At 41.4% G+C, this 26,385-nt stretch overlaps 1 protein-coding gene across 1 annotated transcript in view; it reads left to right on the top strand.

Annotated features, from left to right (window-relative positions):
- The window catches only part of LOC136884715 (uncharacterized), a 76,888-nt gene extending 51,556 nt beyond the window's left edge, over positions 1–25,332 (top strand). Inside the window, exon 3 of the mRNA XM_067157000.2 lies at positions 24,819–25,332. Coding sequence (XP_067013101.2) covers positions 24,819–25,189 — 371 coding nt within the window. The 3' untranslated portion in view covers positions 25,190–25,332. The remainder of the gene's footprint in view (positions 1–24,818) is intronic.
- The last annotated feature ends 1,053 nt before the right edge of the window (positions 25,333–26,385 follow it).

Below are 26,385 nucleotides of genomic sequence, written 5' to 3'. Positions count from 1 at the left end.
GACTGACAGAGCAAATGCAACACCAAGAAGGAGTGGTCAGAACTTTATGCCAATTGCAGGGTAGACTGACGTCACTGAGGTATGCTCATGATGTGAAATGCGCCGCTGTGCTGCGCACGTAGCGAACGATAAATGGGACACGGCGTTGGCGAATGGCCCACTTCGTACCGTGATTTCTCAGCCGACAGTCATTGTAGAACGTGTTGTCGTGTGCCACAGGACACGTGTATAGCTAAGAATGACAGGCCGCCGTCAACGGAGGCATTTCCAGCAGACAGACGACTTTACGAGGGGTATGGTGATCGGGCTGAGAAGGGCAGGTTGGTCGCTTCGTCAAATCGCAGCCGATACCCATAGGGATGTGTCCACGGTGCAGCGCCTGTGGCGAAGATGGTTGGCGCAGGGACATGTGGCACGTGCGAGGGGTCCAGGCGCAGCCCGAGTGACGTCAGCACGCGAGGATCGGCGCATCCGCCGCCAAGCGGTGGCAGCCCCGCACGCCACGTCAACCGCCATTCTTCAGCATGTGCAAGACACCCTGGCTGTTCCAATATCGACCAGAACAATTTCCCGTCGATTGGTTGAAGGAGGCCTGCACTCCCGGCGCCCGCTCAGAAGACTACCATTGACTCCACAGCATAGACGTGCACGCCTGGCATGGTGCCGGGCTAGAGCGACTTGGATGAGGGAATGGCGGAACGTCGTGTTCTCCGATGAGTCACGCTTCTGTTCTGTCCGTGATAGTCACCGCAGACGAGTGTGGCGTCGGCGTGGAGAAAGGTCAAATCCGGCAGTAACTGTGGAGCGCCCTACCGCTAGACAACGCGGCATCATGGTTTGGGGCGCTATTGCGTATGATTCCACGTCACCTCTAGTGCGTATTCAAGGCACGTTAAATACCCACCGCTACGTGCAGCATGTGCTGCGGCCGGTGGCACTCCCGTACCTTCAGGGGCTGCCCAATGCTCTGTTTCAGCAGGATAATGCCCGCCCACACACTGCTCGCATCTCCCAACAGGCTCTACGAGGTGTACAGATGCTTCCGTGGCCAGCGTACTCTCCGGATCTCTCACCAATCGAACACGTGTGGGATCTCATTGGACGCCGTTTGCAAACTCTGCCCCAGCCTCGTACGGACGACCAACTGTGGCAAATGGTGACAGAGAATGGAGAACCATCCCTCAGGACACCATCCGCACTCTTATTGAATCTGTACCTCGACGTGTTTCTGCGTGCATCGCCGCTCGCGGTGGTCCTACATCCTACTGAGTCGATGCCGTGCGCATTGTGTAACCTGCATATCGGTTCGAAATAAACATCAATTATTCATCCGTGCCGTCTTTGTTTTTTCCCCAACTTTCATCCCTTTCGAACCACTCCTCCTTGGTGTTGCATTGTCACTGTCAGTCAGTGTATTTTAACATTTTGTTATAGTGATTGTGTTAAGGTGTTATCTCGTAGGTGCTTAAGCTATTTCTTGAAGATTTCGGGGAGTTAATCCGCACGTCTTTACGATTTGAGAGGAGACATCTTGGACGCAAAGAGGGTAAGCTAAAAGATATGCCTGATTCACTTAAAGATACAAGCAGTAACAATAGCCACCAGCGCTGTGGGAAATGTAGCGGAGATTTTGACAACATAGGTAGCGCTGTTTGCTGTGAGGGGAACTGTAAACTATGGTTTCACAAAGAATGTACACAATTGACTTCTACGGAATATAATGCGTTGAAAGTGAAGAAAGGCAATCTGTTATGGATGTGTAATATCTGTATAACCCAACTAGAGTCCTACGGAGTGAATACGTCCCCGCCAGAAGATCATGAAATAATACAAATCGTAACAAAGAACAAATTGTCTTGTGAATCCTTGAAAGGGAAGTTGGAAGAACTGAGTGAAGTCCTTATGTCAAAAATGTCCCTTATCCTCGAGGCACAACTCCAACAAACCGAATGTCTATCAACTTACAGGAAAGAAATAACTTACGCAAATCTTACCTCTACCCAGACAGCCCAAATCCAACCTGAGATGAAAAGTCGCAGGCAGCTTTCGTCAAGAACAGATAGATCGGTAGATACCGAAACAGTAATAATAAAAATATGGAGCGAATACAACATTCAGAAGGTAATTTTCAAAATAGAGGATACGAACATACTTCGTTCGAGAAAAGGTATGATCAAGGCGGGGAACAGCAACAACTGAGGGAAAAGAGACATGGTATAGGTACCAAAAAGAATGTTGGGAAATTATGTGCAGCAGAACGTCTGGCATGGTTCTATGTCGGAAAAGTGAACACGGCTGCAACAAGAGAAGACTTAATATCCTACCTAGAAGAAAACGGAATTGCAGATATCAGGGAATGCACACTCCTGAACTCCAGGTCTACAACAACGAAAGCTTTCCGAATTGGAATTCCGTTTTCCGACAAGGATAAGCTCGATAACGAAGATTTTTGGCCAGAAGGAGTGACTTTTCGTCCCTATAGATTCTACTAAAGATAGAAGACATGGAACAATAATAAAAGACATACAACAAGCAAGACAAATGATGCGGGATCTGACATAAAATGCTTAATATGGAACGTAGAAGGACTGGAAAGTGTACTTGGAGCACTGCCATTCGACATTTTTTCTGTGTATGATATAGTGTTGCTTTCAGAGACTCTTGCAATCAAGGATCCATGTATTAATATGAGATACGCAGTTCATGTGCTAGCTACAAAGGGTGATTTGGGGAGGCCAAAGGGTGGTCTTTCTTGCCTATTGTCAGCGAGAATGTCTCCTTTTAAGCTATTATATAAGTCGGACAATGTGTTAATCATCCAAACAGTGCTTCTCGCAGTTATGTGTGTGTATTTTCAACCTGAGTGGAAAGACTATGACATTATTAGTGAGCTGATGTCAGGGCTATCCAAAATAAGGAAAACAGATCATCTTATTCTTGCTGGCGATCTTAACTTTCGGATTGATATCTCAAATAAAAAAGCAGATGCTGTAATATCCTATTTGGAGTCGGAAGGTTTCTCACTACTCAATGAACGGACCGAGAAAACATACTTTTGCCCCAGTGGAAGTAGCACGATCGACCTGATTTTCAGTAACAGGATTGGACCAAGTATAATAGGACCCTCAGTATTAAGAGATGTGGCAATTAGGAAACACCTGCCTGTAGAAATTACTCTCTCAGGCTTCATCGACCCACCTATCATCATCGCCCCCCTGAAACCACCGGTGCGGAAACTGGATTTGTTCAAACTGGAGGCTTACTCTGATTCGGTGAAAGCGATTATGGAAATAATACATCTCGGCGACCTGAATGGATCCCTTCGAGCTATAGAAGATATCATCAAGGATTCTGTTATACCAAGAAGTTTGCAGGAAAGGAAAGCTAAGCCCTGGTTTAACCGAACTTGCTACATTAAAAGGAAAGAAACGTTACGGGCCCTTCATCAAGTAATGGAAAGCCAAACTCAGGAAAGACTCATAGAATATGCAGTAAGAAGAAAAGAATACAAAAGGGTAGTTAAAGAAGCAAAGAAACAGTTCCAGAAAATATCTGAGGAAAATCTACTAAAGAAAGCCGAAGAAGAGCCTTTTTCAATTCTGAAGCAGAGGCAGCCGAAATTCACAAGACAGATCCCATTGGAAGTCTGGGAAGATCACTTCACGTCACTACTCCAAGCAGAAGAGACGCGAGACATGATCGACGAAGACGGCAATGACAGAGCTCCAATCAAACTTTTTACGACAGATGAATTAGAAGACATCCTTCGGAACAGTAAAAACGGTAAAGCAGGGGGACCTGATAATATATTTTACGAACATATTAAAGACAGATGGGCTATACTAAAGGACTCAATTACAGAACTCTTGAATCAATGTCTCAGACAAGGGAAAATTCCAGATAAGTGGAGAGAATCAACTATAAAGGTGATGTATAAAGGCAAAGGAGATGTGAACAACCCAGATGCATACCGAGGAATTGCTTTAGAGTGTACACTTTTGAAGATATTAACGAAGGCTCTAGCAAACCGTCTGAATGATCTACTAGATGACAAATTACCGGAAGAACAATTCGGGTTCAGAAGAGGTCGTTCAACGTTGCAGGCAGTACATTGTTTGATGGAAGACATTCAAGAGGCACTTAAAGTACAGAAAGGGAAATTGTATGCGGTGTTTGTTGACTTTCGCAAAGCATTCGATTCTACAAGTAGAAAATTGATCCTCCAGAAATTAAGAGAGATTTGCGGTGAAAACTGTTACATAAAATTGATAAAAAATATATTATCGGAAAATTATGTAAGAATTGATGATGACTTAACAAAGTCTAAGCCAATCCTACAGACTGTAGGGAGTTCTTCAAGGAGATCCTTTGAGTCCACTACTCTTTAATGTCGCAACATATGACATAACGAAAGCCATCGTTACAGAGCAGACAAGTATCTATCTATACGCAGACGACATGGTAATTGTCGCGTCTTGTAGAGAAGAACTACAAACAGCACTTGATACACTGTCAAAATGGTGTGAAGAGGCCGGTTTGTAAGTTAACAAAGAGAAAACAGTAGTGATGGTTTTTAGAAGAGGAGGAAAACGAGCGGCTGCAGATACTTTCTATTTTGAAGATTCTCTTCTAAATTCTGTGAACTCTTTCAAATACCTTGGAATAACTCTCCAAATGAACGGCAAAACATTCTCAGCTCACGTGAAGGAAAGATCTCTTGCAGCAATAATAGCATTAAATGATATAGAGCACATCGACCAATTATCAATTGAGACAGCAATGAAACTGTTTCATCTAAAGATTACTCCAATTGCAACTTACGGTTTAGAACTAATATGGACATTCTTGAAAAAGAAAGACCTAAAGGAATTAGAAAGTGTTAAAGCTACCTTCCTTAAACGAATCCTTTGTGTGTCCAAATACACGCCTTCGAGACTTGTTTACGAACTGACAAGAGAACTGTTTTTCATCGAAGACCTACGGTTTTCTATGACCCTGCAATCGACGACAGAATACCAAGACTTCCTGCGTAATTTGAAATTTAAAAAGACCGAAATATGGAGTGACTTCTACACAACCGACGCAATGACTACAACTGACTGGCAACAAAGTTGTTTTGAACTGAGACACGCGGTGACCCGTGCAGCGGTCCACGGATTTCGCCACAAGGCTTGTGCTACTCTCCGCTTTCACGATCCGAATATTGACTGTGTATGTCGATGGTGCAATAGTCTTTGTGGCCGCTACCACGCTTTGGAGTGCCCAAAGAGAGCCTACTCTCTGAAAAGTCTCTGTAGTGAATAGTGCTATGTATTCTATTCTTTTAATTGACCATTGGTTGCAATAAAGATTTATATAAAACTAACGAGTTGTCTTCGCTTATAAACACTTATAATGGCTGTGGAGAGAGTAAACAAGGAAAAGGTGAAGAAACGTGCTGGGAAAAAGATGAGAAAGCATGTTGGGCGTGGACTCATCAATAAAGTGATTGATCTTTTCTTCGAGCTTCATCTCCCCTGCGGCCCTAGAACACGTTCGCCTGACACGTAGTTACATGCTGCCTGCACAGAGTATGTCGTGTAGCTGTTAAAATCTGCTTCGTAAAGTTATGCTGTGTGAGTGTGTTATTACCTAGTGCTTCAGGTGCTCAGAAGAAGATAGCAGCACTTGTCGTTGTTGGTGCAATAAACCGAAAACTGAGTGAAAAAGACTGTAAAATAAATAAAGGATAAAATTGTATATATATATATATATATATATGTATGAATTGTCAAAACATATTACAGGTGTTGTTTAATCCTACAGCATGTCCTAGTGACTTAGAAGAAAGGAGAGGTAGAGGATTAAAAGAAAACACACATAAGATTTAAAGTACATCCTCTTTATTAATCCATGAATTAAAGCTGTTATTAAAACCAAGCCATTTAACATACAGTTTATTCCCACGACGTCGAATAACACGTTCAACTAAATAGTGATCAGGATATTTTGTTTTCTGCAGTTCTTCGATGTAGAATCCTCCTTCAATAGGCTGTCCTCTGAGATCGCGAAGTAAATACGTAACTGGATTAGTAAGCTTAACACTTCTGATTTGAAAGAATTCAGTGCTCCAGTTAGCTGTGTATCCTTTTGCAAAAATAGACTTGTGTTTGCTGATGCGAACAAAATCACTTTCTTTAAAGCGATAGCGACGTGGATCAGCTGTTTTAATTACAAGATGGATAGCATCTAGACGAGGTATATTCTTATTAACAAGACCTGTCTTTGTTCCGATAGTGCGATGAGGTGTATCGTTGTAGGTAGATAAAAGTCTAGGTAGCAGAGCAATCCAATGATATGAACCTTGTGCTGTAAATTCTCGCCACATCATTATTTTGAGTGTACGATTAAAGCGTTCTACAACACTTGCCTTGAGATTGCTGAACGCTGAGTAGTGTTGAATGCCAAGTAACTTGAGGTAAGAAGAAAAATCCTTGTTGTAAAACTCTTTACCTTGATCAGTTTGAAGAAGCCTTGGGCAGCGTTTCGATTCTTCAACAATATGTTCCAATGCTTCTTTAACTTGAGCTGCTGTTTTAGAACGCACGGGTTGTGCAAAAGCAAACTTCGAGTACACATCGATAACAGTAAGTAGATACTTATACCCCTTATTACTAGAGGCATATGGAATCATTTCTACTAAGTCTGCTTGCCAGAGATCATCTTTTCCTCGTGTAATAACGCCATTTACGACAGTAGGTGCGACGTGCTGGTTTATGTAACTCATGTGCGATGTTCACCTTTACAGGTGAGATCTTCTCTTGACGAGCCATTACAAAATAATACCGGCATAACGTACTTCTCTTTCTATTTCTAGAATTTCTGATAAGTGATCTGTGTGACCAGCCTCTTGCGATGCTCTTAAAAGTTGTAATCGTTCAACGAGTAAGTTTGGGTCATTCCAGTATCTTACATCCACATACGGCAACAAAGGCTTGTAGATAACATCAAGACTACGTGCAGTCGGAAACAGCTTAGAAATAAACTCACGATATTTCTAACTCTTATTTGCATTTACAGCTTCTGTTCTCTTGTAATTACGTCGTGTTGCGTCAGTAGCAAAAATTATTGCTTTATATTTTTTAAGATCATCTTGTCAAATTATATCCTTGTCAGGTATTCGTGAGAAAAGAAGTTGTAAGAGTCCTTTCGTAGGTTTATAGGTAACACCTTTTACAATGAGTTTGTTGTTATTAATCTTAACATTTGAATTTCCTATCCAGAAACAGTCATCTTCGTAGCGTATACCGTAGGTAGTGTCAGTTTGTCATGTAAAAAGTTTTTCTATATAAGGTGCAAAGAGAGATCCATAGGCATCTTGAATAAAAGTTCTAAACTGATTGCGATACTCTGGTGTTATTATAACCTCAGACAAAGATGGTAGATTTTGCGTCGATGTAGTAGGTGTTTCAGCAATAACAACTGTAGTTAAAAACTCAACACGCTTAGATGGTGATGTATCATTAATTTCTTCTTCTTCCTTATCTTCCTCTTCCTCTTCTTGATCTACATCCTGCTTCTCTTCCTTATCTTGTTCATGCTTTTCTTCTTCTTAATGCTTCTCTTTATGATATGATGTTTGCATAGAAGCAAAACTTGAAGTAGACTGCGGTAATGAAGTAGAATTAAAAATTTCTTTGAGTGGTGTACTTAGTTGTGTTTTTAAAAATAAATCCGTGTCTGCTTGAATACGTTTACGCTCTTTAAATTTCCGTCGAATATTGTTTCAAGTTTGGATGATATGTTTTGTAATCTCTTTGCTAGATGTTAACATGATGATGGTTTTTAATCAATTAGTTACTGTAATTCTGTGTTAATGCATATAAAATGATCGAAACCCATGCGATATCGTCCATGCTGAACATCACTTTCTTTATCAATAACTAAAAAGCTGTAACGGTGTAACGACCAACATTTAGCACACATACGTTTAAAGTCATCGAATGTCATATCAGTGTTAACATGATCGTTATACTCATGTCGCATGTTGCGCTCATCTTGCCGAAAGAGCACAATAACATTTGCGTTGTCGCGTATCAACTGCGTAGGCACACGAGAATAGGTTTGACACAAATACATGCAATCAACATATTTATGCCGACCCATACTAAAGAATGCACGAATAACGTTTTGCTGTTCTGTTGCGACATCATCAAAGATCATAAGAGAATCAGGAAGCACTTGCTCATGCGAATTAAATTTAAAATATCTTATTCCATCTTTAACTAGATCGTGCATTACAGTTTGTAGAGTAGTATATAGCGGTTGATAGAGTGACTTTGCAAAAACGTAAATATTCTCGAAGCGTACACCATTTACAGAAGTAATAAGTGTAAGTAAAAGATTTGTTTTCCCGCATCCCGGCGGTCCTGATATAATACACCGAACAGTAAAAGGAAACAACGTTCCATGACGTTTTCTTGTAGTTGTACTAGAACTAGGTAAGAGATGTGGTACAATGTCGGTAACAGGTAGTGTGTCTTGCTGCTTTATAATCTTCATGATAACTGAATCATAAAGTACGTAAGGGTAATATATATATATATATATATATTAAACGAAACAAGAGGTAACGGTTAGTTTATGATTTGCTCTTGACTAGTAAAGTCGTGTACAGCATGGTGAAACAACGATATCCAAACGACATGAAGAAGAAGAAGAAGAAAGTAAAAACTGTTGGATGGAAAGATGTTATAAAGGCTGCACAAAAAGCTATTCGAGGGGAATACAATCCTCGTGTAGCTATCACTAAGGCATTACGCGCAGCAAGAACGAGAATTTCTCCAAAGTGCAGAGCAATATTTAGTAAACGTGCACGAATTATTCCTGTACCAAAATGAGGAGGATTTCTTCCTGCGCTGTTTGCTGGCCTAGCAGCTTTAGGGTCATTGCTAGGTGGTGCTAGTGCTGTAGCGAGAACTGTCAAAGCTGTAGAACAAGCGAAACAACAGTTGAAAGAGAGTGAACGTCATAACAAGACGATGGAGGCAATTGCATTACGAGGCAAAGGTGTGAACATGAAGCTAGCGCCATACAAGAAAGGGCTTGGTATCTACATTTCTCCAAAAAATCGTCTACTGAATGCACTGCCACATCGAGCTCTAACGCATGATGAAGTTTTCACGTTTGCTAAACAACTAGGAATTCATTATTTTCGAGGAGTGTATATGCGCGATCAACTACCAGCGCGCCCACGTGAACGTGAAAGTGCCGTAATTAACTTCGACGACAGTCGTGGACCTGGAACTCATTACGTTGCTTATGTAAAACGTAAATCTAAAGTATGGTATTTTGATAGCCATGGAAACTTACCTCCTCCTTTTGAGCTCATACGTTATTTCGGAAGCAGTGCAGACATTGTTTACAATAAAAACCGTGTGCAAAACTTTAATACACGCATGTGCGGACGATTATGTCTTATGTTCTTATATCAAACCCAGACAGTAGAGAAAGAACATTAGTGTCTACGTGATGACGAACAGTGAAAGAACGTTTGCTGTACGTGGAGAAGGACCTGAAACAACCTTCTATTTTAATCCGCCAACCGAACTTGGCTATCAGCCGCATAGTCTTGGACTAGTATCGTTTGAAAGCTACAATAAAATCTATAATGTGCGTGATGGTGTAAACAAGTTCTATTACGATGAGTATGTGCTAACACTACCCTCAGGTAGTTATTCAGTAGACGATATTCATGGCTATATTGAAAGTACGTTAATTGATCAGTTTGGAGAAGATAGTTTTAGTAATCATAATTACAAGTTCTCAATCACTATACGCAACATTACACATAAATGTGTTATTGAATCATCATTTAAGATTGACTTCAAATCACAACCTGATTCTATTGGACCATTGCTTGGATTTTCATTCAGGGAGCTCCTACCGAACGTACGTTACCAGTCTGATCAACCTATAACACTCTTAACATTACTTGTAATATTATTACAGACTTGAATAGTAATCTACAAACTTCGCATGTCCTGCACGACTTTATTGTTACAGAGGAACGTGGATATACTATTTGTGAGAAACCATCAGTAGTTCTTTATCATCCTCTGTCTGTAAAACACATTAGCAACATTACTCTTAGACTTGTAAATAAACATAATCAGCTTGTTCATTTACATCGGCATGCGTACGTAGCTTACAAACTACCAGTATGAAAAACATCTATAAAACACGGTGTACATTCCGAAGACTCGTGAAGGTGTAGTACGAGGTGGGCTTCATTCCTATCAACCTTTTACGTTTGGATTAAATAACAATGATGAAATTCATTTTATTATTAATCAGCAAGATGTATACACCTTACCACACGAAAGCTACCTCTATATTGAAGGACGACTAGAAACGTCGGATGGAAGTGGACCAAGCACATCACAACTAAACAACCATGCTCTAGCTTTTCTCTTTTCTGAAGCGAGATATGAAGTAAATAATGTTGAAATAGATCGAACGAAGAATGTTGGTATTACAAGTGCAATGAAACTCTACCCTTCTTTCTGTGATGAAGAAAGTAATCTTTTGCGGATGGCAGGATGGTGTCCAAAAGCTACTAACAACTGGATGATTAATGAGGATGGAACTTTTACGGGTATGTTATCACTGAAACATATTTTTGGATTCGCAGAATAATTTACACGTATTATAATCAACGCAAAACAAGAGCTTATTCTAATCCGTGATCGAAGTGATTACAATTCTCTTAAAGCAGTAGAAACACCAGTAGAATCGAAAATTGCACTTCATCGTATATTATGGAGGATTCCACATGTAACCTTATCTGATCGTGAAAAACTTCGATTGCTCAAGATTGTAGAAAATGATACACCATTACCTATACGTTTTCGAAGTTGGGAACTGCATGAATATCCTGTGTTACCACCTACAAACAAGCATAGCTGGGCTGTTAAAACATCACGTTTTACTGAGAAGACCTTGTATATTATTTTTGGATTTCAAACTAATCGTAAATTCAATCACGAAAAAGATAACTCACTGTTTGATCACTGTAAATTAAGACACGTTAGACTATATTTCAACGGAAATACGTATCCCTACGAAAACACAGACATTAACTTTGAGAAAAATAAGTTTGGGATGCTCTATGACATGTTTTGTAAATTTCAATCGTATTATCAGAAAGAAGATCGTCCGCAATTTACACCTCAAGAATTTAAAAATAAAGCACCGATTGTGGTTATAGACTGCTCTTATCATGAAGAATCTATAAAAGAATCTCCAGTTGATATTCGTTTAGAATTTGAAACATCTGAAAACATTCCTGCTAAGACAGCAGCCTATTGTCTTATTATTCATTTGAGTGATGTTACTTACCATCCGCTAACGCATATTGTTACGAGACTATAAATACGAATAGCTCTTTATCATTTACATTAGTGTGTGCTTCGACATCGTACGCTATGGAACAAAACTGTAAATGTGGGTGCTGTTTGCATGCTCATACGCAACATCTTATTCATCTTACACGAGTGAGTGAGGCTATTAAGATATTCTATAAACATAGATCGTCGATGCCGAAACATCTTATTCAATACTTACCACCAGGATTTTTATCTACGTACGCTGCCTCTTACGTACATAATTTTTGGGACATCCTTCCTCTACACAGTAAGATGTCGATCGAAGTAGCTTTATGCAGAACTTGTCAACGACATTACAAGCATCGAGGAGAAAAAGGTGATGATGATTGGGATGGACCAAATCCGAGGTTTGAACACTGTACACAGTGTATGAATGAACTTTCTCTAGTACCTCATGATGATGATGATTCCGAAAAGGAATAACAACAAGGTAAGTAGTGTATGATCTTCTCTGTAAAGCATAACATCCTTAGTATAATATATTTCTAAATGTTTTTGTTTAATTTGAATGTTGCAGGAGGCATACTGAAAAACGTTGTTAAGAAGCATACTAACCTTGTCAGCAGCATAACGAACACTGTTGTAGTACATTGTAAATAAATATTTGATCGCATTCAAAATGTTGTACTTATTGTATTCCTTTCACCTACTTACTCTCAAGAAAATGATCAGGTCTAAATATCCACAATGACGTCATCACTGCAGCACGTGCTTACTCTAGCTTTCCCGATGCATGTTTAAACTTGTTCGATAAAGCTATGCCTTAACAGAGGAAGAGGCTATAACAGACACCGCCATCTTGTGTCGTAGGCACCTAAGTGCTAATTAGCGATGTAGTAGCCGTAAAGATAGCAGCACGGTACTCTGTTGAATAAAGATAGCTGCTGTCGAATAACATTGTCCGCCACCACATTTCAACTAAAGAGTGCAGGTAAGCGCTGTAAGATAGCGGTAGCTGTGTTGATTAAAGATGGCAGCTTGTCAAATAGAATTTTTCAAAATATCCGCTACTACATTTCAACTTAAGAGGGTAGCACTGAGGTTTGCGATGCAAGAAGGAGGATGACAGCTGTCACGTAGATTTTAAATTACCAGCAGTGTCGTAAAGAGGGCAGCACTAAGGTTAGCGATGCAAGACGGCGGATGACAGCTGTCACGTGGAATTACCCGCCACCACATTTCAGCTAAAGAGTGCAGCACGATGCTCTATTGATTAAAGATGGCTGCTGTCAAATTGTCCGCCACCACATTTCAACTAAAGAGTGCAGCACTGAGGTTTGCGATGCAAGATGGCGGATAACAGCTTGTCAAATTGAATTTTTCAAATAGTCCGCCTCAAAGGTAAGTAGCTAAAGAGGACAGCACTAAGGTTTGCGATGCAAGATGGCGGATGGCAGCTGTGACGTAGAAATTGTCCACTACTACGATAAAGAGTGCAGCACGGTGCTCTGTCGATTAAAGATGGCTGCTTTTCAAATTGTCCGCCACCACATACGAGTGCAGCACGGTGCTCTCTTGATTAAAGATGGCTGCTGTAGAATTTTTGCGCCGCAAAGGTAAGTAGCTAAAGAGTACAGCACTGTGCTCTCTTGTTTAAAGACGGCGGATGACAGCTGTCGAAAAAGCACGTGAGTTTGGAAAGCACTTCGAATTTGGCGCCACCACATCTCAACTAAAGAGTGTAGCACTGTGCTCTCTTGATTAAAGATGGCGGATGACAAAAAGCACGTGAGTTTGTAAAGCACTTCGAATTTGCCGCCACCACATGTTAAAGGTATGTAGCTAAAGAGGGCAGCACGGTACTCTCTTGATTCAAGATGGCGGATGGTACCTGTCAAAAAAAGCACGTGAGTTTGTAAAGCACTTCGAATTTGCCGCCAGCACATTTCAACTAAAGAGTGCAACACGGCGCTCTCTTGAATAAAGATGGTGGATGACAAAAAGCACGTGAGTTTGTTTCCAAACAAGAGAATGTAGAATTTGCCGCCACCACATTTCAACTAATGAGTGCAGCACTGTGCTCTCTTGATTAAAGATGGCGGATGATAGCTGTCAAAAAAGCACGCGGATTTGTATCCAAACAAGAGCACGTAGAATTTTTCAAATTGCCACCACCACATTTCAACTAGAGTGCAGCACGGTGCTCTCCTGATTAAAGATGGCGGATGACAAAAAAGCACGTGGCATTGTTTCCAAACAAGAGCATATGGAATTTTTCAAATTGCTGCCACTACATTTCAAATAAAGAGTCGGCACGGTGCTCCCTTGATTAAAGATGGCGGATGGTACCTGTCAAAAAGAAGTATGTGGCTTTGTTTCCAAACAAGAGCATGAAGAAGTTTTCAAATTGCCGCCACCACATTTCAACTAAAGAGTGCAGCACTGTGCTCTCTTGATTAAAGATGGCTGCTGTCACGTGGAATTGCCTGCCACCAGAGTGCAGCACGGTGCTCTGTCTATTAAAGATGGCTGCTATCAGAAAGCATTTTTCAAATTATCCGCCACCACATTTCAAAGATATGTAGCTAAAGAGGGCAGTATGGTGCTCTGTTGATTAAAGATGGCGGACGACAGCTGTGTAAAAAGCATGTGGATTTGTTTACCGATTCAAATCTTGCGCTAGTTAGGTTAAGTTGGTAGCACTGAGGTTTAGGCCCGTCAAGATAGCAGTACTGAGGTTAGCGATGCGTTGTTGTCCGTTAAAAAGCACGTGGCTTTGTTTACCAATTCAAATTTCCCGCGGGAGGAGGAGCAGGCCCCTGGGAAGGCTCCCGGGAGGAGGAGGAGTGGGCCCGTGGGAAGGCCCCCCCGTGCGGAGGAGGAGGCCCCTGGGAGCCCGGCGGAGGCGGAGGCCGCCGAATCCCTGTATTATACTACTTTAGAGGTCGACGCTAATTAGGAACTACTGTAATATTTAGAGGCCGCCATGAAGGAAAGAAGAAGAAGACACATTATAATTCCAAACATGACAAATAATGTCTACGTACTTACACCAGTGATATACATATCTAAAGAAGTCAGTCACACCGATAGTATGAGTAACTAAAGCCAGTTTATGATAACCCGTACGAAGAACGGGTACTTCTGCTAGTATTATGTTAAAACAAAATACGTACCGGTATTTTGTTGTACAAAGGTTATTCTCGTTATAATCTATCAACATCGTATTGTGATCTAGCTTCTCGTCTGATTTCTTTCGTTCCGTGTGCACGACTCTAATCCTCTTTGAGTTTGTAACAGAACTGAAGTCTACTCTTATTTGAAAAACAAAAATCTCATACCACATTACAATAATAACAGCCGGTTTGCTTTTTGTTTTAGCCTTCTCCATATTTCCCAGCTTCCATAGGGTTTTGACAGTCAAACACTTGACTTCTTAATGCAGTGCGCTCTTGTATGATCATTTACGTCGGCAAAGGAATTCGTTTAACAATCTGCCGCATAATGTTTTCGTTATTGGCCCTCATATACAGATTTAATTTAGCCCGATTAATTCAACTCATTCCATGGCCTCCGATACATTTCTATCATTGATATTCTCGCCATTTATTCGCATTTAACAAACTTTACTTGAGGAAACTGCAATATTCACGTACTGTAATTATGTATTACGTGCCATGACATCTCATTATCCACCGTAATTTAACGAGATTTCACGGGGTTCAGAGCTTGTCTTTTTTGCCGATAACTTCAGTCCGTATAGTTGAGCGATTTATTTGGGTTTATGACATACCTGGACGTATAGTAATCGGACAGACGATTTCATTGATGTTGATTTCACCATAAACTTCCAATGTCTTCACCGACTCCAATCTGGCATTCATTGGAAGGTTATAGTATAACACGAAAGCCGAACCCTATAAATAAATTAAGGAGAATAAGTAGAAGAAAAAAGATCATTTTACAATGCTGTCTTCAGATGATTATTTTTTAATGGCATAACTTTCGGGCAGAACTATATACTTGTTGCTGGCTGCATTAATGGATACTGTGATACAAAGGTTTCTTCATGACCTCATGGAATGCATTTGAAAAGATGGTGGATCATAGCAGTAAATCGTAAGAAGTAACTCGGGATTTATACATTTTAGTTCATACAGAACAACTCTTTACAGCATTTAGTCTAACCATTTTACAAATAGGTTAACAATTAGAAACAATTTATTTTAGCAATGTTATATTCGCAAAGCAAGCTGCAGTAGGTCATCTTTTTAGAGCACACACATTATATTGTATTGTCATAGTCTTATTATAGCCAGTATAATAATAATAATAATAATAATAATAATAATAATAATAATAATAATAATAATAATAATAATAATAATATACTGTACTGTACTGTACTGTTCTATAGAGCAATATGTGAAATTTTATAGTATTCCGTTACAACGTAACGAAATGGATTTGGAAAAGTAGTAGATACACATAATTACACAAATAGACCTCCATTATGCAATAGCAATAGCTCAATAATTAATTAAGAAATGGTTCCACCTAATCGATACTTTTTCTTTTATTTAGCCTTAGGCTATTTAAAAAGACATTAAAAATAATTACAGAACATGTTTCGAATGCATTGCATTCATCATCAGCTGCTTACAATTGGCTTAGGTAAAAATAACTTAAAAAGGATATCGTGATTGATATTAAACATTAAAAAACATTAAAACGCAGATGTTAGTAGAACACATATAGGTGGGAAGGGGGGGGCGGGGGGGGGAGGGAGGGTGATTGAAGGCGGTTGTTAGTTGGACACTAAACTTAAAATTAAAAACACTTGTTGGACTAAAAAGTCTTAGGTTCACTATATATCTTGTGAGTTTTTCAGTAAAATAACTTGCTACTGGAAACTTGTAGATTCTTTGGTAAAATGCTCATGTTGAATTGTTTGTAAAAAGTTTGTCTTCTTAGAACAGCTTCTGGTTTACTCCCGTCACTTATTTCTTATTAGGTGGAAAGGAGTGGCTTGTTGATAAATGAAGTCTACTGTATGGTGTTTAAAAGGTTTGTTAAAAATTGGATCGTCTGTATTACGACCTGTAACTGGCAGAAGAAGATTACATCAATTAGTTTTGGTCGTCTGGAACGTAATGGCTAGGAAGGCTATTAGTGTTAGAAGGTGTGGAAATGTGAACTTACCCTTGTCCTGTTTGTTAACTCTACTTACCGTGCTGCGGGAGTAGGTTTGTTTCAGCTGTCTTCGACCTTGTGTTGTAGCGGTGTACTGTGGTCTGTGAGCTAACTTGGTTAGGAGGGAGGGGGGTAGCGAGGACGTGTCGTCATTTACTGTTTCGGGTGGGGAGGTGGCCACTGTCCGTGACGTATTGCCCTCGTGATTGCTTAGTGCGTTCACTGGGCGTGTTTGAATCCTTCGTAGTAACTCACGAGGCAGATACGTCACGGACAGTGGCCACCTCCCCGCCCGAAACAGTAAATGACGACACGTCCTCGCTACCCCCCCCCCCCCCCACCCTCCTAACCAAGTTAGCTCACAGACCACAGTACACCGCTACAACACAAGGTCGAAGACAGCTGAATCAAACCTACTCCCGCAGCACGGGAAGTAGAGTTAACAAACAGTACAAGGGTAAGTTCACATTTCCACACCTTCTAACACTAATAGCCTTCCTAGCCATTACGTTCCAGACGACCAAAACTAATTGATGTAACCTTTTTCTGCCGGTTACAGGTCGTAATACAGACGATCCAATTTTTAACAAATCTTTTAAACACCATACAGTAGACTTCATTTATCAAAGAGCCACTCCTTTCCACCTAATAAGAAATAAGTGACGGGAGTAAACCAGAAGCTGTTCTAAGAAGACAAACTTTTTACAAACAATTCAACATGAGCATTTTATCAAAGAATCTACAAGTTTCCAGTAGCAAGTGATTTTACTGAAAAACTCACAAGATATATAGGCCTAGTGAACCTAAGAATTTTTAGTCCAACAAGTGTTTTTAATTTTAAGTTTAGTGTCCAACTAACAACCGCCTTCAATGCACCCTCCCTTTCCCAAACCCCCCCCCCCCCCAACCTATATGGGTTCTACTAACATCTGCTTTTTAATGTTTTTTAATGTTTAATATAAATCACGATATCCTTTTTAAGCTATTTTTACCTAAGCCAATTGTAAGCAGCTGATGATGAATGCAATGCATTCGAAACATGTTCTGTGATTATTTTAAATGTCTTTTTAAATGGCCTAAGGCTAAATAAAAGAGAAAGTATCGATTAGGTGGAACCTTTTCTTCATTAATTATTGGATTACATTATCGATATGGACATGAAGTGGATAGTCTGTAATATCAATAGCTCACAGAAATACCGTATTTTACATCCGTAAATGCATATCCTCGTACCAACGTGGTGCATTTCTTTTCAAGCACACCCCTAATGGAAATGAACTGCATGCACCGTTTTAACTACACTGACTGACAGAGCAAATGCAACACCAAGAAGGAGTGGTCAGAACTTTATGCCAATTGCAGGGTAGACTGACGTCATTGAGGTATGCTCATGATGTGAAATGCGCCGCTGTGCTGCGCACGTAGCGAACGATAAATGGGACACGGCGTTGGCGAATGGCCCACTTTGTACCGTGATTTCTCAGCCGACAGTCATTGTAGAACCTGTTGTCGTGTGCCACAGGACACGTGTATAGCTAAGAATGCCAGGCCGCCGTCAACGGAGGCATTTCCAGCAGACAGACGACTTTACGAGGGGTATGGTGATCGGGCTGAGAAGGGCAGGTTGTTCGCTTCGTCAAATCGCAGCCGATACCCATAGGGATGTGTCCACGGTGCAGCGCCTGTGGCGAAGATGGTTGGCGCAGGGACATGTGGCACGTGCGAGGGGTCCAGGCGCAGCCCGAGTGACGTCAGCACGCGAGGATCGGCGCATCCGCCGCCAAGCGGTGGCAGCCCCGCACGCCACGTCAACCGCCATTCTTCAGCATGTGCAAGACACCCTGGCTGTTCCAATATCGACCAGAACAATTTCCCGTCGATTGGTTGAAGGAGGCCTGCACTCCCGGCGCCCGCTCAGAAGACTACCATTGACTCCACAGCATAGACGTGCACGCCTGGCATGGTGCCGGGCTAGAGCGACTTGGATGAGGGAATGGCGGAACGTCGTGTTCTCCGATGAGTCACGCTTCTGTTCTGTCAGTGATAGTCACTGCACACGAGTGTGGCGTCGGCGTGGAGAAAGGTCAAATCCGGCAGTAACTGTGGAGCGCCCTACCGCTAGACAACGCGGCATCATGGTTTGGGGCGCTATTGCGTATGATTCCACGTCACCTCTAGTGCGTATTCAAGGCCCGTTAAATGCGAGAACCATCCCTCAGGACACCATCCGCACTCTTATTGACTCTGTACCTCGACGTGTTTCTGCGTGCATCGCCGCTCGCGGTGGTCCTACATCCTACTGAGTCGATGCCGTGCGCATTGTGTAACCTGCATATCGGTTTGAAATAAACATCAATTATTCTTCCGTGCCGACTCTGTTTTTTCCCCAACTTTCATCCCTTTCGAACCACTCCTCCTTGGTGTTGCATTTGCTCTGTCAGTCAGTGTACATACCAACCTTTCTGACAATCTTAAGTTTCTGGCATTGTCAGGATTGAAGCCCGGGCCCTCAAGGAAGGCAGCCAGTAGCACCAACCGCTATATTACAGAGGTGGACTTAATCATATTATAAATACAGACACACACATTATAAATAATCACTTATTGGCAACTTTAAGTGATTCTGAACTTTTCTTCTCAAGCAAATTTTTTTATAGTGTTCATGCAGTTTCATTTCAGGAATTTCAATAGGTCCAACATCAATCCTGAGCCTTTTTATTAGAAGAAATTCCTCTACTCTCTTCCCCCTGTTGTAGTTCTCTTTCATTACGTTTGAGATGCGAGGTCGGGACCATTCACATGGTCGATCAGTACGCGAAGAGACATGTTTTGAGCAAACTGTATAAACAGCAGCTGATGCTGCTTGCTTCTTGTTTTAAGGGACCTAACATCAAAGGTAATCGGCCTAACAGCAGCTGAAATATGCTTACATTTCATGGGAACAATTATTATTCGCCTTTGTGAAATAATAACGATTGTTACCAAGGCCTTTCTTAGAAAACAGTGGTTATGTTTAAAATTAATTAAAATTTAAAATTAATCGCCTCCCGAGCAGCATTAACCTACGCTAACATGATATCGTCCCTGTTCTGCCAAAACGGCGAATGTTACAATGCTCTTCCTATCCATTATTTCCCTTAAGACTGGTCACGCCTTCCAGCTATATATTGATATGCGGTCCATCAGAACAATTTTCGTTGAGTTAATTTTCCTATGCGCGTGTGTAAAGGAAAATGAACCTTAAATACATCACACTCTAGGAGTGGGTAAATGTCATGCAAACATACATTCCTTTAGTATGGTACAGTAAGGTTCATTTTCCTTTACACACGCACATAGGAAAATGAACTCAACGGAAATTGTTCTGATGGACCGAATATCAATATGTGGCTGGAAGTCGTGACCAGTCTTAAGGGAAATAATGGATAGCAAGAGCATTGTAACATTCGCCGTTTTGGCAGAACAGGGACGATATCGTATTAGACCAAGGATATTTTTCTGAAGACAGCATTGTTGAATGTGTATATGAACATTAAACTCATTATCAACATTACTAATACATAAATGACTACGTTGCCTCTATCGTGAAATGGTAGGATATCTGGGGAACCAATGTTTCTTTCTGATCACATTTGCAGTTATAGCTCTGTTGCTATTTCCTGCAAACTGTTTTTCTTGTTAATTTATTACATGCCCACTTTCTGCAAGTTTGGAATAATGTGGCCAATTGTTGTTGCATAAGACACTCTGAAACAACACTGTTATAATTTAGTCGGTTATGGCAGTACGCGGTGAGACAACTGATATGTGCGCGGTGAAACGCATTAACTTACAATGTTCGCCACTCGCAGCGCAGCGGTCCATTTCTCCCATCAGTGCACGGAGCCTATAGATGTACGTACTGAGCGTGCATGCTCTGAATAACGACCGAAGTACTGCAGCGTCCATATTTAAAAACGGTACTTACTTAACAGGTAGGGACCCTCATAGAGGCAGCCTTGCCCAGGGAATGCCACCCATGCCTATGTGAGTCGTAGAACACACTGACCCAGTGTGTAATATCTGGTAAAGGGTCCCAGCTCAGGGTAAAGGGTGAAGATCTCAACAGCAGGAAAGACGGAGAATATGATTCGGTACGGTAGAGCTGGCGGAGGAGGCAACCCATTCCTCTGGGGGGTAGTACAGATGGAACCCACTGCCTTGTGGAATGAGGAGAAATCCTCAAAGGCTAAGGGAGTAAACCCCAAAACAAAATCCTCAATTATGTTAGGCCTAGTAAGCCAGTAAAAGAGCTTATTTGTAGTTGCTTTCAAAACACATAAGAGACTCGGAACGCATTTATCAACTAAATAAGATGCCAGCATAAGCAGACTCATATCAGGGATGATGGTTTATGGCTTGATGATAGACAGTATTTTGCAAAAATGCAAAAATCCCGGAGTAGACTAACACCGATTGGGACCATCAACTTACTCAGTCTCACAGGAAAATGTGAAGAACTAGTGGACCTCATGCAAAGGAGAAAATTAATGATAATGGGGCTGAGTGAAACCAAATAGAGAGGGAAAGAAATAATGAAGAAATTAAGAAAACAGTATACACTGTATTGGCATGGAAATGACAGAGAGATGAGGAATGGTGTTGGTTTGATCATGAGTAAAGATCTAGAAGGAGTCGCTGATATTCAGTATGTTAGCAACAGAATAATAAAGGTGACTGTGCATTTAGGGAAAGGAAAACTAACTTTGGTACAGAGGTATGCGCCTCAAACTGGATGTTGTCAAGATGATAAGAACCAGTTTCTTGATGATTTGGAAAAAGTTATCAGTAAAGAGAGAGTAATCATTATGGGAGATCTGAATGCATAGATTGGAACAGATAGAACAGGATATGAGGATGTAATGGGTTCTCATGGATATAGTGGAAGAAATATAGAAGGTGAACATTCTGTATGAGGAATGGGTTGGTGGTGAAAAACAGTTGGTTCATGAAGAGACAGAGCCATAAGATAACACAATACAGTTGGGATTGACTACAAAAGACTGTAATTAATTGGGGACGGTTGATCATTATGGTTTGAGACCAAGAGTGTAGTTCAGCAAGGAAGTGCACTGTCCTAACCACTGTTCATCACTGATATGAACGATTTAATGAAGAATGTCAAGGAAACGTTAGGTGAACTGAATGCAGTGGCCTTTGCTGATGATATCTTGATTTGGGGTGAAACAGAAGAGGTAGTACAGGCCAGACTTAACGTGTGGAAATCCCAGTTCCAGGAATATAACCTCAATGTCAGCAAGACCAAGACACAGTGGTAATGGCTGTCAACAGAGATGGGCGTCCAGCAAGTGTAAAACTAGGAGACTACCAGCTAGAGTGTGCGGATAATTTTCATTACCTTGGAAGTGTAATCTCCACTGATAATTTGATCAGAAAGGAAATTACAAACAGAGAGCAAAAGGGATCAGAATTCTACGAACAAGTAAGAACACTTTTATGGGATGACATGATTCCCAAACCGGCCAAACTGATGATGTTTAACAGCTATTTTATACCAATATTAACCTATGGTGTTGAAGCGTGCACCCTCACAAATAGAGATTCATCAAGACTGCAAGCATCAGAGACAAAATTTCTTAGATCTACCATCCAGAAGACTAAAACGGACAGGTTAAGAAATGAGGTGGTGAGGAAAGAAGCCGGAATAAAGACATCCCTATTAGACCAAATCGGCGGTATAATAATTTCGTGTGGCTATTTCTAGCCGAGTGCAGCCCTTGTAAGGCAGACCTTCCGATGAGGGTGGGCGGCATCTGCCATGTAGGTAACTGCATGTTATTGTGGTGGAGGATAGTGTTATGTGTGGTGTGTGAGCTACAGGGATGTTGGGCACAGCACTACCACCCAGCCCCCGGGCCATTGGAATTAACCAATTAAGGTTAAAATCCCCGACCCGGCCGGGAATCGAACCTGGGACCCTCTGTACCGAAGGCCAGTACGCTGACCATTCAGCCAACGAGTCGGACGGGCATGTGGTGAGGATGGAGCCTACAAGAACAGCCAGAATAAATTTGGAAAGACAGGTGGAGGGGAAAAGACCTGCAGGAAGACCTAAAATATGATGGATGGACATGATCAAGGTTGATCCAGTTACCAGAGGTTGGACAGTGGATGATGTTCTCCATGACAATTTGTAAATGGGATGCTTGTTGTTTAAAGGGGCCTGCCTAACATCTAGGTCATTGGCCCCTAGTTGTATATGGATGGGAAGAAGTGGAAGAGGCTCTTTAACAGTACCCACAAAACTGGAACTCTACAATGAAAAAAAACTAGCATGCTTCATATATTATTTTTATTTTTTTGTGAGGAGTCTGCAGGGCCCCTTGAAGGCCTAGGCCCGCCTGCTTTGCCCTAACATTACGCCACTGGTCTGTAGCATCACTTTTAATTATTTGAAATGCAAACAGATGCATGAGGTGGTTCTTTATAATAAATGGACCCACTGTCTCCATCAACAAATACAAAACATTCACCTCATTTTTTTTACATAGTTATCCAAATCTGACGTGGATTTTTGTCATCAAATTGGCAATTTTTTGATGCCGTCATCAAAGAAAGAAGAAGAACATGTGTGCAGCCATTTGCACACAGTAGCTGCAATTGAAAGTTAGAAGTGGGGGGGGGGGGGGCACAAAAATTTATAAAAAACAAAAAAAGTACCGGAGGTCTGGGGAATATAGTGGGGGATAGACAACAAAACTGAAACAAAACAGCTACAAAATGGTAATTTTTTATGCTCTCCGAGTAAATTTTGACAGAGAAGTAAAAGTTTACAGTCTACCAACTTAACTGCAGTGATAATATTTCTAGGGGGATTTTGATTCAACTCTATACAATAAAACTTTCACCAAAGGAACAATTACACGTGTGCAACTAAGGTTTTGTGCCATTAGGCCTACATACCAATCGTGCTTCTGCATGCTTTTACACTAGTCTGTACTACTTGCTGTAAAAGCAAAGCAAAGTCATCTCCGTAAAAGCCATGAAGGCCCTTGGAGTGGTGGAAAGTAAAGGCTTCAAGTATCCCTAACCTTGGCTCTTGGTGGGGTGAAGTACTCATTTTTGGTGTAGGCTGAGTGAACCTCAGGGCCATGTGCACATCCAAAAGTGGAAATCTCGCTTCTTAAATTTTTTGACTTCCTGATGGTGAATTGAAGCCACGTCCTACCGGGTGAAAAGAGCATGCCTTTACCGCCTCAGCTAGAGAGGCGCTGAAAAATCGATCAGCTGGATCGGATGACATTTTGTGCATATTTCTGCTAAGTATTTTTTTTATATATATATTTAAAGAAATTAAAGGAAAGAATTAGGTAATAGACAACTGGGTTTTAAAAATTGCTTTTCAAAAAATAATTCCTAGATTTTTCTCGACAAAGTGTGGGGGTGACAGTGTCCCCCCCCCCCCCAAACACTGCTACTGTTTGCACACGTACTCCTCTACTACTGCATCATCATGAAATCACATTCCTCCCGGTTCTTCTTTCAGTGGTCTAAATCATATCCTTCCTCCTCGTAGAAATTTAGATGCCTCTGACAAACTTCCTGGCGCAATTTTTTTTATTCCTGAGCGAGGAGAGGAGGAACCCACCTGACAAAACAAACTTCCAAAGGTTGTGTTCATTTTTCATGATGGCTTGAACACTTCCAAAGCTTATCGCTATGAATAAAGCAAATTCAGAAACTTTTGTGTGCTGATCTTAGTCAATAAATTCATGTACAGTACGAATGTTGTTTGCAGTGATGCAAATGGTCGGGCTCATTTTCCTCTACTTTCCGTCTTGCCAAAAATTGTTTGTGACATTCATACACCTTGGTCTTTGAAAGAGTTGCTTCCCCAAACTATGCATAGAGCCTTCTCAAAAGTTTTGAAGCTTTGGTGCCTTCTTTCATCAGAAACTTGATGATGTGCTGCACAATAGACGTGTGTACCTCCTGCTCGCTAATGGGGTACTGAAGCAAGCAGTCGCTCTGTGGTGTGTGATGCATCAAGACCCTACTCCAGACGTCTCCACTAGCATCCTCTCAAGGCCCTTCCCATTTCCGTTCACTACCAGAGCCGCTAGTTCTGAATTCCGGTTTATATTTGATGCACCAGCATACTTCAGTTCCAGGCCTTTCAGACCCATGCTTCGTCCTTCTAGGATTAATAAATATTGTTTGTTTCTGAAGGTTACCAAGTTCTTTTCTTATTTGTTTAAGCTGTGGCAGTCCGTGGGTGCGGGCCTCCTGGAGAACTTCCAGTACCTTCAGGTTTTGAACCGGTGGAAAATGCAGAATTCTCCTGCGATAAAGATGACTGCAATGAGAATGATAGCAACCTTCAAGAAGGTGGTGGTGATGGTGGTGATGGTGGTGATGGTGGTGATGTTGGTGATGTTGGTGATGGTGGTGATGGTGGTGGTGGTGGTGCTGATAGTGGTGATGTTGGTGATGGTGGTGTTGTTACCACCGGTATACCTAAAGCCGAGCCCAAAGCCAAACAACAAGAAACTTCTATGGCCTCGCTGATGAATAAACCTTTCATTCTTCTTTGCTATCTTTCTCCATTGTTTATCAAATCTTTCAACTAAAATGTCAAGGAATCCATGTTATACAATCAAATGTTTTGTTTTTCAAGCTCTTATTTTATATTAATTATTTTACTTTCCTCTAATTAGTACAAAGTAGTTGTAATAAACAGATTTCATGTCAAATAAAAGTTTACACAACTCTAGATGAAATGTGTTTTCAATTTTTGTGATTTATTTACATCCAGTGGGTGGAGTGGTGGTGGTGATTATTGTTTTAAGAGGAAGTACAACTAGGCAACTATCCTCTATACAACACTAATCAGACGGAAAAATGGAAGGGATTCGACACTTCAAAAAATGAAGATATCGGCCTAAGAATGACAAGGGCCATGAAGGGCGTGAAAGCGAAAGACTCCCTAGCCCTCGCAAACCTAATAGCGTCGGGGTCCGAAAAGAACAAGAGTTGACCAAGGGAGGTCGGATAGGATAGATGAAAGTGAGGAGCCTGGCACAAGTAAGTGGAAGCAATGCCAGGACTCAGCTGAGGACCCCGTGGTCACCAACCCACGCTCCAAAGTTCAGAGCCCCTGGGGCTCCAGTGGGTGGATGCCAAAAGTGTCACGTTTAATTACAGCCATTTTATACGGGTTGTTCAAATGGTTCCAGTGTACGGGACCTACACCAGGACTATTTGTTACAAGAACTGGAAAAGATCCAAAAGAAAGCAGCACAATTGGTTCTCGGTGATTTCTGACAAAGGAGTGTTGTTGTTTGTCCAACCCTTGTCCCAGTTTTTTAAAACCGGATGCCCTTAATGACGCTAACCTCATTAGAGGAGTTAATGAGATGAAATGAATGACGTGATATATGATAGTAGGAAGGGAGAGGGTGAAACCTGCTGCTGGCACATAGCCTACTCCTGTCGAATAGCACCAAGGGGTCTGCTCAAGGCTTAACGTCCCCATCTGATGAACGAATCACCATTGACACCGCCATATGCCCTCACTCCATACAAGCACTGCGGAGAGGTTTGGTATTTAATCCAGGCTTTTGGCATGCAATCTAGTGATTAGAAATTGTATACCACCACCTCTCCTACCCTGCCGGCCAACATTCTGATGGTGAAATTTTTGCGACCAACGGGACTCGAACCGGCTAACCAGACTATTTAGACTTCAACGCCTTAACGATCATGGCCACCAGACGGGCTATTTCCGACAAAGGAGTAATGTCACAATTGAATTAAAAATCTTGTA

The sequence above is a fragment of the Anabrus simplex genome, chromosome 13, assembly GCF_040414725.1.
Source record: "Anabrus simplex isolate iqAnaSimp1 chromosome 13, ASM4041472v1, whole genome shotgun sequence".
Lineage (NCBI taxonomy): Eukaryota > Metazoa > Arthropoda > Insecta > Orthoptera > Tettigoniidae > Anabrus > Anabrus simplex.
The sequence above is the reverse complement of the archived record's forward strand: the minus strand, read 5'-3'. Positions and strand labels throughout refer to the sequence as shown.